General features: G+C 55.0%; 2 protein-coding genes across 2 annotated transcripts; one reads left to right on the top strand and one right to left on the bottom strand.

Annotated features, from left to right (window-relative positions):
* Window positions 1–7,225: 7,225 nt before the first annotated feature.
* KVR01_010247 (uncharacterized protein) lies at window positions 7,226–10,735 on the top strand. The gene is made up of 2 exons (XM_044782550.1): window positions 7,226–7,543; window positions 7,625–10,735. Exons 1-2 carry the CDS (start codon window positions 7,379–7,381, stop codon window positions 10,589–10,591), a joined length of 3,132 nt encoding a protein of 1,043 aa, XP_044640406.1. The 5' UTR covers window positions 7,226–7,378; the 3' UTR covers window positions 10,592–10,735.
* Window positions 10,736–10,815: 80 nt separating this feature from the next.
* On the bottom strand, window positions 10,816–15,558 carry KVR01_010235 (phosphoribosylformylglycinamidine synthase). Its single transcript, XM_044793641.1, has 5 exons — window positions 14,729–15,558; window positions 14,298–14,604; window positions 13,383–14,145; window positions 13,000–13,328; window positions 10,816–12,943 (listed from the first exon to the last, which is right to left on the bottom strand). Exons 1-5 carry the CDS (start codon window positions 15,394–15,396, stop codon window positions 10,934–10,936), a joined length of 4,077 nt encoding a protein of 1,358 aa, XP_044640394.1. The 5' UTR covers window positions 15,397–15,558; the 3' UTR covers window positions 10,816–10,933.
* Between the last annotated feature and the right edge of the window lie 23 nt (window positions 15,559–15,581).

Consider the following 15,581-nt stretch of genomic DNA (forward strand, 5'->3'; position numbering starts at 1 on the left):
GTCGACGGATTGATTCTTGTGATCACAGTCACGGAGATGACCCTTCGAAATGGCGAGTCCCATTCGAGAAGCGAGTGCTCCACTGCCCTGGCCGTCTTGCGGGAGGAGGGAGGCCGATCATCAGACGCCCTGTTCAAACGCGACAGGAATTGCCGGCTCAGCAAGAGGGTTGCCTCTTAAGGGATTTGCAGGGAGCGCCATATTCCATGCGGACACGAGGGCAGACCACAGCGTATGCTCGGCCACGGCCACGGGGCCTGAGGTGCAAGCCGTGTCCTCATAGGAAGGATGACGGAGCGAACAAGGCTGCATCAACACTTTAACTGCACATACATTCATGTAGCATCGGAAGGGGTGGCGTCAAATTACCAGAATAATGACTTTATTGACAAAGATTTCGACACCAATGAGCCTAAACTTCGAGGCGCAACATATTTGGCAAGCAAATGATCCGTCCGTAAGACTGGTGTTGTCACGAGCATCCCCTTTACTGGTTCTATTCCAACATAGTCACTTGTTCATGCTGACCGGCCATTAGTTTGATCTGGTCGATACACTCGGGTCAGCACCGAGGATTTAGAATGCAGTTCCAGGCGCGCCATTTGCAGCACATTATTGTTTCGGGGTGCCTCATACCATGGGCACATCAGAGGTCATCTTCGCTGCACCCGGGACACTGAATTAATTGCCTTGGCGGAAGCACTATTGACAGCACGGCACCGACGACACTGATCTGCGTGATCCCTGTCAATCGTCAAAAGAGCCTCGGCTCTCCACACCCTGACACCTTGTTACCCCAGCACCCCGGATTGCCTCAAATCCCCCATCTGGCATTTCTCACTTCGTCTATCTCCGTTCATCTCAGTTCACCTCAGCCCCAGCTTGTACAATATCTCCATCGCCTATCCGTATTTATCCGTATAAGTCTCGAATTCCCCGGCCCTAGTAATCCTTCTGTTAGATATCGGCATCCACTGTCCTTTCGACCGCCACGATGAGGGGAATACAAGTGTCACAATATGTCAAGGTGCGTGGGCGCACGGCAGATGTCGTCTCACATGCAGAAGCATCTGTATTCTAAACAGACCTGCTGACCTTGACACTAGAAACTTGACGATCTGAAAGTGACCACGCTTCCAGACCCCAAGCCAGGCCCCAATGAGTACCTGATCAGGGTCGAGGCGGCCGCCACCAACTTCTTCGACATCCTGCAGGTCCAGGGCAAATACCAACACCAGCCCCCCTTCCCCTGGACAGCAGGCATGGAGTTCGCCGGCACGGTCCTCTCCACGCCGTCCGCCGTCCCCAACCCGAAGTACCCGGTCGGCTCGCGCGTGTTCGGCGCCGCGCAGGGCGCATACGCCACGCAGGCCACCGCGTCCGAGGCGGCCCTGCGCCCGCAGCCCAAGGGGTGGTCGTCGACGGAGGCGGCGGGCCTCTTCGTGACGGCGCCCACGAGCTACGGGGCGCTGGTGGTGCGCGCGGGCGTCAAGAAGGGCGACTGGGTGCTGGTGCACGCCGCGGCGGGCGGCGTGGGCCTCGCGGCCGTGCAGGTGGCCAAGGCGTTCGGGGCGACGGTCATCGCCACGGCGGGGACGAAGCGGAAGCTCGAGGTCGCCAGGCAGTTCGGCGCGGACCACGTCGTGGACTACAAGGACGACAAGTGGCCCGAGATCGTCAAGAAGCTCACGCCCAAGGGCCGCGGGGTGGACATCGTGTACGACCCGGTCGGCATGGTTGACAAGAGCACCAAGTGCATCGCGTGGAACGGCCGGATCCTCGTGATTGGGTTCGCGGCCGGCGCGATCGAGAAGGTTGCCATGAACAAGGTCCTGCTGAAGAATATCTCCATCGTGGGCATCCACTGGGGCATGTACTCGAAGATGGAGTCTGAGACGGAGGTGAGGGTGTGGAAGGAGATCCTGCAGCTGATCGAGGATGGCAAGTTCAGGGGCACCGAGTTCACAGACAAGGAGTTTGTGGGCCTCGAGAGCATACCGGCGGCCCTTGAGGCTCTAGGAAGCAGGGAAACCTGGGGCAAGGTTGTCGTCAAGGTGCCCCAGGACGGCCAGGCCAAGCTGTGAGGATGTACCGTACGAGTGCATTTTATTTATGGATCTCTGGCTAGCGTAGATCACGAAAACAAAAAGAAGAAGCGTCGTAAGGCGAACGATCCAGTAGCACTTGAGGCCTCACATATCGAAGCATGCAGCCGCCTTGTCGCACCAATTTTCTTCTTCATCTATCCATCACAGTTTTGGTCTCTTGATGTCTCATGCGTTTGAGGTGGTCCATCAGCCTGCTACACTGGCCTGGAGCCATCTCTTAGAGTCGACTAGGTCATCAGATCACACAAAGCCACACTCTCAACGACAAGGTTCTAGTAGTCACAGTGCTCTATCACTTGAAAGATCTCCGGATCTACCCTGGATGTCTTGTCAATCGTCGAGGCGGTAGTGATACGGACAATATCCTTTCCCATTACCTTGACCACCTAGACCGCGATTTGTTTTTGTCCAGGCTCATGTTCTCCAGAATGAGCAAGACAGGTGAAGAGAACCGTGACTTTGTCATCACTTCGTAATGCATCCCCTAACATGGGCCATGACTGCACTGGGACAACTTATGTGGTTTCGCTTCTATTCCGTATACGCCCGAGGACATGCATGGCGCCTTCATACGGTGTGGGACAACTTATACCATGCACATATGATTCAATTCGAATGTCAACGAGATTTTAAGTTTGTAAAGAAGCCGCTCAGCTGCAGGTATATTCTCGAAGGGACATACATGCCTTGACATGGCTTTTGGAACAAATAAGTCCGACTTTCTTAGTTTGTTTGTGTCAGCCCTGCACATTTCGGATGCGAGAAAGCGAAGGAATTACTGCCGAACTTTCTTTCTGTAGAAAGCTGTCTTCTCACTCCATACGCAGACAGTCAGGGATCAAAAAAATACGGCGGCCTCCCCTGTCTCTTCTCGTCAGGTTGAAGCCTTTTGATCCGCTCCCTCAACGTTTCCCATAATCTCGAGTTAGGAGACAGGGTCATTGCAATCTCGTCTTTTGCTGCTTCTCTTGCTTTCTCGTCATTGGGTGTGTCTTCGAGGTCTTTTTCTGCAAGCTGATAATAGGCGGTAATTTCTGGCCAGGTATCCTCTGTGATCACATCCTTACGGCGGGGGCGGGGACCTGTTGGGATGTCATGACGATGTTTGAAGATGTGGTATCTCGTCCTCGCATCATATGGGTCCCACCGCCATTTATTTTCCGAGGTGACTTCGATTGGCAGGGGACTTTGTTCATGGTCCGGGCTCTCTGATGTGAGGAATTCGATGATGTTGTTGAACTGTGCTTCTGTTGGCGGCGCCATAGTGGTATAACGCTGATTGTGTATGTATATGCCGTTGCACTAGAACAGGTTTAGGCCCATCGTTCACCAACGTGCTCATGTATTGTAGTGTGCCTGAACCTACCTCATTTTCACTTTCACCTCGATCGAAGAGAACGATGCCGCCGAATATCCTCATCTCGGCCCAGTATCCAGTCATGTCAGCTAGGCCATTGGGGTACTCTGACCAGTCCATGTAAGCACCAGTCCAGAAAAGCGTGGGTGGGGGAAGTGTATTCCTTCCCATAATGTCGTTTTCTAGGATGGCCTTATTAAGCTTATCTTCCCGCCATGCCGCATGTTCGGCGTGTTTATGAACACCGTCGTCCATTTGGTAGAGGTAAACAGCAATGTCATGACATGCGGTGGCAACAAGCTCAAGAAGCCGTAGCTTCCACGCCGTAGTTCCTAGCACAGTGTCTTGGTACGCCTGGATAGCCTGCTCGATGCGCGTCAGCTGCAATCGAAACAAGATATGTATGTTTATTTCGGATGGGCCGTGCCTTTGGGTCAAATTTCAAGTCAAGTATATCAAAGCCTGAGCGGAAAGCTTGAGTCTTTTCGATTGAGCCCGGACACAATTTCACATGACTCATTACGGGCAGACCCTGACGATAATAATGGTCATCCGCATATACCTCGCTTGTGGGCTGTCCGTCGACGATTTGCGCAAATGTGAATTCCGCTACTGGTGTAGAAAGTAGATTGAGCATAGCTCGACGAAAGGGGTCGAGATGCCCAACGTCCAGGTCGGCCAGGGACAGCATGTTTCACTGATTGCGTAGAAGCGGGTGAAGTTGCTCGCGTGAGGGTTTGAAGATATGTTAGGAGTATAGTGATGAATAGAACATGTTAGAAGAGATGGATGGAGCTCAGTTCCCATACATTTTTTTGGAGTTGATGCGTAATGCTAATGCGGGGCCGAGGCCACTGCAGCCTGGCCAAAATGGCCCCTCAGCGTGCCGCCGCCTCCTGCATGCGGCTCAGCAGCCGACCGACTGCTGGCCCATGTTGGCTGCAGGTTGGTTCTTGTTCACCAATCCCGTTGCAACGCTTCGTGAACAGTTTCCTCAGAAAGCCTCGCCTCCCCCAGGTCGAGGCCCTCGAGCCCTGTTGGTGTTGAACGGCACTGGTCTGTTACATGTCTCGTTCCTACAAGGCATGCCCTGCTCGGCTAAACATTGTGCTTGAGTGAGACTACACGGGACTCTAATTACAAGTTATGTCCACGCCCTGATACGCTGCACTCTGCCAACAGCCTGGACGAAGTTGGCCGCTCGAGGCCTTGTCTGAAGCTTGGGACCAGAGCGGCCTCCTCTCGCTCTTCGTGTCCCGTAATTCCACCCCAAATGCTACTCGTTCCCGGTTTCACGCAGGCGTAGGTCACGATATTGGGTCTCGATCGTCCCTCCAACATGATTCGAAAGGTGTCTTCTATTTTTAGAGTTTTGACGGTATCGTGAGATGAGTCTGGGGTGGGGGGAGATCTATATCATATATGAGGGCCTGGGCACAAGATATTCAAAGCGTTGCTCAAGTGATTCTAGGAGATTATTCAATGTTCTGCCTCGACCATATCTTGTCACAGCATTTCAACCTGTCTCTGCTCTGCAATATCTACTTTTATGGAATAAATTGCACCGTATTATTTGAATACATCCCAGTTGCCTTTAGCCTGAGCTTGAAGTCGACTGTCTTTGAACAGCTCGTGTTGTCACCAAAATGACAAAGAACGACAAAATCCCGAAGGCCCCAGTCAAAAGGGTGTCTCCGGCTCCAATCACGTATCAACTGCCATTCAGGGCTCGCTCAACTGGTGGTGATAACCCATTCGGACCTTCAACCGCTGGCAATGTGCCGGGACCTTCATCCTCTGGAGGTACGCCTATGCCTCCGCCAACTGGGAATACATCTAGACCTCCATCCGCCGGTGAGCCTTCCAGGTCCTCATCAGCTGGAGGTGATGGCAGCAATCCCCAATTTGACCTTAAAAGGTTTTCCCTGAATTATTATAACGAAGCTGGCGATTGCAAGCCTTATCCGCCCAACAGTCGTGAATTTGTCCTTGTGAGTTGTTACACGCTATTAAGCTCTTCTTGGGCAGCTTCATCTAGATTTCAGACGCCGTTGCACAAAGGTGTCGTGTCGGTCTCTTGTTCAGGGACTAACAAAGTGCAGGTGGCAGACACGTATAGAATTGGTCTCGCACTATTGAGCAGGCCCGATGTGGAACCGTACTTAGTTGAGCTCGGAAAGCGATGTGTACAAGAATGGATCGATCCTGCAAATGCGCAGAAGTATAGGAATTATCAGTGGCCAGGGAACATTTCCAACATGAACACATACGTTCGCAGGTTTCTGACTGGCGTCCGCAAGTCACCTCCAAGGATTATTGTTGATTCGTCAGTGGACGGTTTTGCCTATACGGTCAAGGACGTCGATTCCTCCTACACTGGAGACCTTGACAACTTTCGCCCTCAAGACCTTGTTCATTTTGAAATAAACCGCAAGGTATATACACATGTGCACACTGCCAAGACGGCCTCACTTAGGACACTTGCATTCCCGGCTGACCTTTATGTGATTCTCTCCCAGCTCGTGCAAAGTCTGAAGCGAAATGACGAGAAGTTCATGGCTCCTTGGGATCCTCAGACGACTAGACCGGCAGACTACGATAAGAAGGTCAAACAGCAGAATGACCGTTGGCAAACCCTACGATTCATCGTCTCTATAACTTGGTTCCACGAGTTTTGTCACGCATTTGTCACTTTCCTAGCTGGAAACCGGTATGCTGATACCCCGCCTGCGGTCACAAATCGTGCCTTCACATCGCCCGATGATGCTGCAGGAGAAAGCGGATTCTGGACTGAGACGCGGGTTTTTGGTGGGTGTGCATTGATGACACCTAGTTTGCCTAGTGGAGAGCCTGAAGAGGTATTGAACCTGAGCTCGTTGGTTCCTTTTCAAATGAGCCTTGTTGACATCAATCTCTCAGGATATAAAAGTATATATGGTCAACGACGATGACCAGTGTCGAGATGTGAGCACTAAAACTATGAAAGATCTTATGCTTCAACCGAAAAGTACGCATTGAATCCGACCTTGACATGCTAATGTGCTACATTCGCCGCTAATACTGATGAAATCCAGCGTATGATCTCAAGAAGGGCATCAAGACCATCAAGCCATGGCCCAGGATGAAGAAGGCATCAGCACAGTCTAAGCACACGGAACCTGCCGGGCCCAAGTCACGAGCGGGTATCGCAGCTGCTAAGAGGTACCGGTGCTGGGACGTTCGGTTCGTGCGTGCAACGAATATGCGCATGCGTGTCGACGCAGTTCAGAGCTCCACGTAGGCAGACCCGGAGGGCTACATGGGGATATCGGTGTGGTGGCGACATGTTATTAGATGTTATCAGACCTCGGACTTGACTGGCAATTAGTTAGTATACTTGAGTACCTTACAGGATCACAGCCAAATGATCAGATCAGTGATTGCGAGATTAATTAAAGCATTTTCGGCAAGGAAATGGCCAACATGAGGAGTATGTTAAATCCATAATGTGTGTTTTGTAATGTTGTTGTTCCAACAGGATGGAATTATTAGTCACTTGAGCACTTTGGGAACGATTGTAGGGGATGCATCCTGGCCATTATCGTTAGAGAAACGTTGGACGTTGAACTGCCTAATAAGCGGTGTTGCCCAGGTAGGTGGACAACCTCCGACCAGGGCCCCTGAAAGAGCGACCCGCCACCACGTGTACACGGTACTTAGTACTTAACGCTCGGTTGCGGCCCCAGAACAGGGGTAGGTACGGTACCACAGTACACAAGGTGTCCCTCCGGCGACCCCTCCATCTTTTTGTCGTCGCGTCGTTTCTCTCCGCGTCTTCACCTGACATCATTTGTGCCACTGTCGCTCGCCCCTTGTTGCAACCGTGACACTTTGACGCCCTGAAAGCCAGTCCAGTGCCAGAGTGCCCGGCAACATGAGCTTCGCGATCGAGGTGCCCGGCGAGGCCAGCCCCCTCACCATGCAGGAGCTGTGCAAGGCACTCGAGGCTGCCACCTCCATGGACAACAGCCAGAGGCAGGCCGCCGGCAAACAGCTCAGCACCTGGGAGACCCAGCAGGGCTACTTCCCCTCCTTGCAGGTATGCAGCTGTTCCTTCACCTTGTCCTGCCCTGCCTCCTGGCCGACCGGCTGACCCAGCTGTCCCTGCTGTCCCTCACAGACCATCTTCCTCGACAAGTCCATCCCCCGAGAGATACGCTTCCTCGCCATAATACAGATCAAGAATGGTATCGACAAGTACTGGCGACACGTTGCCAAGAACGCAATGAGCCCAAACGACAAGGCTCTCATGAGATCAAGGCTGTTCCAGGGAACCTTGGGTGAGGAGGACAGAGCCTTTGCGCTGCACAACGCCCTCGCTACTGCAAAGGTTCTCCGCATAGACTACCCAGACTCATGGCCCGAGGCCCTCCCAAGCATCATCGACCTGCTGAGGACCTACAAAAACGGCGACCAGATACTCCTGGGCGGCGCCCTGGTCATCCTCCTCCGTGTTGTGAAGGAACTCGGCACCGCTAGGATGCGGAGGTCCCAGACCGCCCTCCAGTCCGTCACACCCGAGATTGTCTACGTCCTCGGCGAGATATATACAGAGAGAACCGCCCTGTGGACAGAATGGCTGGCGAATGGACGTGGCGACGAGGACGACGCAGATCTGGCCATGCAGAGCAGCCTGCTGGCAGCAAAGATCCTACGGCGCTTGCTAATCCTCGGCTACGAGAACCCGGTGAAGGATAAGGTCGTCGTCGAGTACTGGTCCGTCACTCAGAACCACTTTGGCCAATTCCTGGGATACGTGAGCCACGATTCCGCCGTGCCTGCTCCTTACCAAGACGTCGTGGGGAAGCACCTTCTCCAGTTCACAAAGTTGCACGTCGAGATGTCAGAAACACATCCCGCCAGCTTCCCCCTACTGACCAATTCCATCCCTCTTGTACTTGCATACTGGGATCTCGTCACCAAATTTGCCGAGGTCTTCGACAAATCTGGTGGGCTGAGACAGACAACGAGTACAGACGGACCAGGCGCCAAATCCAAGGTCGAGGGCCCACTGCTCGAGAAGCTGGCCCTCAAGGGGTTGCTTCTGGTCAAGAGCTGTGTTGCTATTGTCTGGAAACCAGTCCAGACCTTCAAATACCTTAGCAAGGAGTTTCTGGAACAGAAGGACAGGGCCGTCCAAACGATCAAGAACGAGCTGCTCAAGGATGAACTTGTTATGCAAATCGTCAATGTCATCATCACGAAGCTATTAATCTTCCGGCAAGCTGATCTCGAGGCCTGGGAGACCGATCCGGAGGAGTTTGAGTCTACCGAGCAGTACTTGGGCGATGGTTGGCAGTTTGCTGTGAGGCCATGCTCTGAACGAGTCTTCTTGGAACTGCTCGTGCATTACAAACAGCTTCTGACACCGCCACTGTTGTCTTATTTTCAACAGGCGACAAGCGCCGACTCAGACGTCATAACCAAGGAGGCAATCTATACCGCCATGGGCGCAGCTGCGCCTAATATCTCGGAAGCCTTCGACTTCGACAACCTTCTCGCGACGACACTTGTGCAAGATGCACAATTCACCGGCCCCTTGGCCAAGGTCTTGCGACGCAGGATCGCCATCCTGATCAGTATTTGGGTTCCGGTCAAGATCGCCAACGCAAGTCGGCCACTAATCTTTGAGATCTACCGTCACCTCCTGAACGACAAGGACGAGATCAATGACGAGGTTGTCCGTCTCACCGCGGCGAGGCAGTTGAAAGAAGTCGCCGATGACTTCGGGTTCCAGGGCGAAGTGTTTGCAAAATTCGCGCCCGATTTTCTCCCTCAACTCATCAACCTGCTCCAAGAAGCCGTTCTCGAGGACACCAAGCAGGCGCTCTTCGAAACCCTTCGCGTGTGCATACAGAGGATGGAGGAGCACGTACTGCCCTTTGCTGATCCCATCATGGCTGCGCTGCCGGCTCTGTGGGAGGCTTCCGGGGATGCGTATATGGTTAAGGCTGCCATCATTGGGGTCCTGGCAGCATTGGTGAACTCGATAGGAGCTGAGTCGCAACGCTATCAGCAAGCTATGCTCCCCATCATCAACCAGTGTATGCACGACAATGCAAGTCAGGCATTCCTCGAAGACATCGTGGATCTATGGAGGTCGCTCATCACTCAGAGCACCTCTCCATTGTCAGCAGACTTGGTCAGCCTTCAGCCTCTGATACTTCCTCTTCTGGATCACGAGCCTCAGTTGGCCGAGTCGGCATACGACATCCTCCACGCATATATCATTCTGGCTCCCGAGGCCGTGTTGTCGGACAACCTGCGAAGAACCACGTTGGAGGCGCTCGTAGCACCTCTACAAGCATCCGGCCGGAGCCGGGGTGCCGACGTCCTAACCAGCTACAGGAAGATGGAGCTCATGTTCATCGCGGCATCCGAGCTCGGCGGCTCCAACGGCGTGTCTGTGATAGTAAATGACCTCATAGAGCTCGGCGTCATCCCGCTCATGCTGCAGCGCATCCACACCGACTGGGAGCGCTCGCAGCTGACGGGGCCCAACGCGGCGAGCAAGGAGGCGCTGGAGTGGTCCCACAAGCTGGCCTACTTCAGCACCCTGGCGCGCATCGCGCTCGCGGACCCGGCCCTGCTGATCAACGCCATCTCCACCGTCGGCGGCGACATGACGCAGGTGTGGCCGTGGCTCTCGGCCCAGTGGTTCGGCTCGTTCGACAGCATGGCCGACATCGAGCGCCAGAAGCTGTCGTGCCTCGCCCTCACGCGCCTGTGCGAGCTGCCCCAGCCCGTCCAGGACCTCGTCTGCTCCAGCCTCCAGGACTACTTCACCATGTGGCCCTCGGTCGTGCTCGAGTGCCACGACGGCAACGCCCTCGGCGAGGACGGGCTTTTCTGGGACGGGCCGCCTCAGGCCGAGGAGAGCACTCCGCTCGAGAACGCGGAGGCTGCCCACGTGGCGAGGGACCCCGTGCATGCCCTGCGCACGTACGGGTTCGTCACCGAGAGGCTGCAGGGCTTGGTACAGAGGGCCGGCGGCGAGGCGGCCTTTAGGGAGAACTGGGTGGTCAACGTGGACAAGGACGTGTTGGACAAGTTTGAAAGGCTGGCTGCTGGGCCCAGCGCCCAGTAGTGACATCGGAATTGAGGAACTTCACATCCTGGAGACTATGTATTCAATATAGACTTGAAGGGGCTGTGCTAGAAAAGGGATAGCATGAGATACCTCGGCGTGCGTGTGAATAAGGCATGAATAAATGAGACCACGATACATACATACATACGGATACGTACGATGTCCGGGCTTCTTGACTGCAAAGCAATTCGACTCTGAGCACTGTGAACTGATCTGACGGCTTCCTGTAAAGTGTGCATTGAGCGGACCACCCGTGGTAAATGTCTATAAAATATGAATGCATTCCATTTCCGCCCTCTTTTTATAATTTTCTTTTGATAACTCCAGAAAAGCAATACATCAACCGACCCACTTCCTGGCATTCCTGAACATCCTCAACCACGGCCCGAACTGGCCCCACCGGTCAACCTCCTCCTTCGGCGCCCAGCTCGCCACGTCTGCCATGATGGTCCTCTCCGGGTGCGGCATCATAGCCAGCACCCTGCCGTCCCTGCTCCTCACACCGGCGATGCCCTGAGGGCTGCCGTTGGGGTTGAAGGGGTACGCCTCGGTGACCTTGCCGTAGTTGTCTGTGTAGCGGAGCGGGGCGAGCCCGGCCTCGCGCGTGCAAGCCTCCAGCCCGGCGGGCGACGCAAACTCGGCCCGGCCCTCGCCGTGCGAGACGACGATGGGCAGCAGAGATCCGCCCATGCCCGAGAGGAAGACGCTGTTGTCGTCTTCCCGGACCGCCACCATGCTGTACCTCGCCTCGAACTGCTGGCTCGTGTTCTCCACGAAGGCGGGCCAGTGGTCCGTGCCCGGGATGAGCTCCTTGAGCCGCGACAGCATCTGGCAGCCGTTGCACACGCCCAGGGAGAAGGTGTCGGGCCGCCGGAAGAAGGCCTCGAACGTCTTGCGCGCGTTGTCGTGCATGAGGATCGACTTGGCCCATCCCTGGCCGGCGCCGAGCACGTCGCCGTATGAGAAGCCGCCGCACGCCGCCAGCCCGCGGAATCCATCGAGCGAGAAGCCCGACAGGATGTCCGTCATGTGGATGTCCACCGCATCGAAGCCTGCGGCGCGGAAGGCAAAGGCCATCTCGGCGTGGCCGTTGACACCTTGCTCTCGCAGGATGGCAACGCGTGGGCGTTGTGTGACCAGGGACTTGAGGTTTGTGAGCGCCGGCAGGCTGGCATCGGCAGGGTCGAATTTCAACTTGTATGACAGTCCTGGATCCTTGGCATCGGCCAGGGAGGCAAACTCGGACTCGGCGCATGCCGGGTTGTCTCGGAGCTTCTGCATCTCGTACGAAGTTGTCGACCACCACTGCTGCATCTGGGCCCGGTCCAGGTCGACGAGCGGTGTCATGCCATACTTCACAGACAAGGACTGTTTGGCCGTTGGCCGGACGTAGCCAATCTTCTTGATCAAACCCGGAGGTGGCCCACAAGTTGCGAAACAACGCAGGAATCTCTTCTCATCCGATTTCCGAATCTGGAAGACGGCGCCGAGCTCCTCGTTAAACAGAGCCTCAAGGATATGCGAAGTTGATGGTGACTTGGCAATATCATCGATCGAGATGTCAGCTGCACAGCGACCGGCAAACATCATTTCCGCGACGGTGGTAAGCAGGCCACCATCAGAGCGGTCATGGTACGCCAGGACAATATCCTCTTCGTGAAGCTGCGACAGGGCATCGAAGTAATCCACGATCAGCCTAGGGTCGTGGACATCGGGCGCCTCATTGCCAAGTTGACCCATGGTCTGGGCCAAAGCAGAACCTCCCATGGCTGTGCGACCACCGGCGAGATCGACGAACATGAGGACAGAGTCGCCCACTTCCTCGACGCGCCGCAGTTGTGGCGTCCAAGTGCTGCGAACATCTTCGACAGGCGTGAAAGCAGAGATGACAACAGACACTGGGGCTGTCACACTCTTGGACTCTCCGCTCTCGTCCTTCCAGGATGCCTTCATCGAGGTCGAGTCCTTGCCGACCGGAATGGAGATGTTAAGTTCAGGACAGAGCTCCATACCGATGGCCTTGACAGCCTCGAACAGCGCAGCGCCCTCACCAGGGTGGTTGACAGCGGCCATCCAGTTGGCAGACAGTTTGACACGTCGCAGATCGCCTCGAACATTTGCGGCGGCCTTGATATGCGCAGCGCCGAGGTTCATCAGACTTTCGACGACAGCCATCCGCGCGGAAGCGGCCGCAGAGATAAGGGCAAGCGTTGGCTTTTCTCCCATTGCCATTGCTTCACCATGACGGTTGTTCTCAAATCCAAATGAGCCGAGAGTCACGGCAACATCTGCCACAGGCGTCTGCCATGGACCGACCAGTTGGTCTTGCACTGTCAATCCACCAACAGTCTGCGAGATGAGTCAGTACAAACGTGTATATCCTTTCGGAAGGAAGGCTTTCTTACCCTGTCTGCTATGGTGATCAAGAACATCTTCGATCCAACCGAAGGGAGAGAGAAAACAAGCTCGGTGGCCTTGGTGATTACTTCTGTCTTGTCCGACAGGTTGTACTTCTCTGATATACTGGTGGCAGCATCGAAGGGAACCAATGGGGCCTTGATACTTTCAACCACGCGCTCTTGACGGCGGCCTGGAGGGAACAGAGCATCCATGGGCAGATCAATTGGCACAGGGTACTCCCTAGACTCACGGTCCTGCAGGACCAATCTGGAGGCACCGTTGTGATCTTTGGCAACAACGTTTCCGACATTGGAGTAACCGCAACGCTCGCGCTCTTTTTACGAAGTTAGTCGTCAGTTTCACAGCGGCTGTCATGCCATTAACTTACCGCAGATGACCTGGAAGCGGTTCATGTTGTCCCTGTTGACCAGCAGCACATATCGCTCCTGTGCCTCGTTACACCAGATCTGCAATGGGCTCATGCTGTTGTCAGCGCTCTCAACCTGTCGTAGTTCGAACTTGCCACCGAAGCCGGCATCCTTGACCAGCTCGGGAAGCGCGTTTGAAAGACCGCCAGCGCCGACGTCGTGAATCATAGCAATAGGGTTGTTGGCACCGAGAGCAACACAAGTGTTGATGACCATCTGAGCCCGGCGCTCCATCTCAGGGTTGCCTCGTTGCACAGAGTCAAAGTCGAGATCCGCGTTGCTGCCACCTACAGCGCTCGAGGCAGCACCTCCTCCAAGTCCAATGAGCATCGCAGGCCCTCCAAGAACGATGACGTGGGCGCCGTCGAGCACATCAGCCTCATTCTTCAGGGCATGCTGTGGCCTGACAGACCCAATGCCACCAGCAATCATGATTGGCTTATGGTATCCTCTCCACTCGTTGTTGTTGTTGGAATGTTCACCCTCGGTGTTTGTGAGCAGAGTCCTGAAGGTTCCGGTCAGACATGGCCGACCGAATTCGTTGTTGAACCGTGCAGAGCCGATTGGCGCTTCCAGCATAATGTCGAGACTGCTGGCGTAGTGACTAGGCCGTCCAATATCCACCTCCCATGGCTCTTTTCTGCCGGGGATGAGCAGATCCGAAACCCAGAAGCCACACAAACCCGCCTTGGGGGTCGAACCTCTCCCAACAGCTCCTTCGTCCTACATGAACCTGGTCAGTACACGACCGCAACTGACGGGACACTACTTGGAGAAAAGAAAAGTCGGAAACACTTGTTTCCATCCGTCCATCACATGTTATTATTCGCAGCCAGAAGATGGAGAGCACGCGGGTGAAAGTGAAGGCATCATACCCTGATCTCGCCTCCCGAACCAGTGGCGGCACCAGGGAAAGGCGAAATGGCAGTAGGATGGTTGTGTGTCTCCACCTTGATCAGGGGGTGGATCACTTCGTTGGAGAGCTTCCACGTGCCCGTAGAGTAGTCTGGCGCCCAGAAGTTGGAGAGATCTCCTTCGAGAACGGCGGCGTTGTCGCTGTAGGCAGAGACGGTGTAATCAGGGGTCTTCTTGTGGGTATTCTTGATCATCTCGAACAGGCTCTTGCCCATGGGCTTGCCGTCGATGGTCCAGGCTGCATTGAAGACCTTGTGGCGACAATGTCTGTGTGGGACCGACAGTCAGAAACAGTACTGAAAAGAGAGACGAGTCGTTCGGGTGCGGGTTGCCTGACACTTGTCACCCGCACCGAAGAGGAACAAAATCACGGCTGCCTTGGAAGACATACTCCGAGTTGACCTGGGCGAACATGAACAGTTCCACATCGTGTGGAGGCCTGCCCAGCCGAGTGTATGAGTCCACCAAGTACTCCATCTCCTCGGAACTCAATGCAAGCCCCATCTTCTTATTGTAGTCGTCAAGGATTGCCAGAGGCCCACGGCTATCGTCGGCGAAGATGTCGACGACGACAAGAGGAGCACGTTCGCGCTCAGCAAACATGGCATCCAGGGAGGGCTGCTCGGTGGCGAGGGTCTCGGTCATTCGATCGTGGATGACATCGCGGAAGGGGATATCAGCGCCTGTGTTGCTCGAGCTCTCGTACTGGATGGTGACGACCCGACCCCTTTCGACGCGGTGCACCTGGTCCTTGAGGCCACAGACGTGGGCGATGCTGGTGGCCTTGGAACTCCATGGCGAGATGTTGCGAGGAGTGATGTAGAAGGTCACGGCATTCTCGGACTGTGATGCAGCAGCGGGAGCCGAGGCGTTGCTGAGCTGGAGCAACTGCTGGACCTTGTCGAGACCGACCTGGTCCTTCCTCAGGTCGACATAGTACAGCCAGTTGCCCTGGATGGACTGAAGCTTGGCATCGGTCTGCTTGTTGATGCGCTCCAGGAGCTTCTGGGCCTCGGCGCTCGTGTAGCACGAGTTGCCGGTCAGGGTTTGGTAAGGCATGGCGAGAGATGGGACAAAGGCCAGTGTCCAATGTCCTATGTCTGGAGTCCAGAGGTGGCAGGGCTGTCGCCAGAGGAAGATCAAAAAGAAATTCTTCGCGGGGCTCCGTCACCGCAGGGCTGATAAGAGGCATGAATCGGTTATCGGATCGCGGGGTGGTGCAGACCCTTGCAACACTGGGGGCA

The sequence above is a fragment of the Diaporthe batatas genome (assembly GCF_019321695.1).
Source record: "Diaporthe batatas strain CRI 302-4 chromosome Unknown Contig00013, whole genome shotgun sequence".
In the NCBI taxonomy this organism is placed as follows: domain Eukaryota; kingdom Fungi; phylum Ascomycota; class Sordariomycetes; order Diaporthales; family Diaporthaceae; genus Diaporthe; species Diaporthe batatas.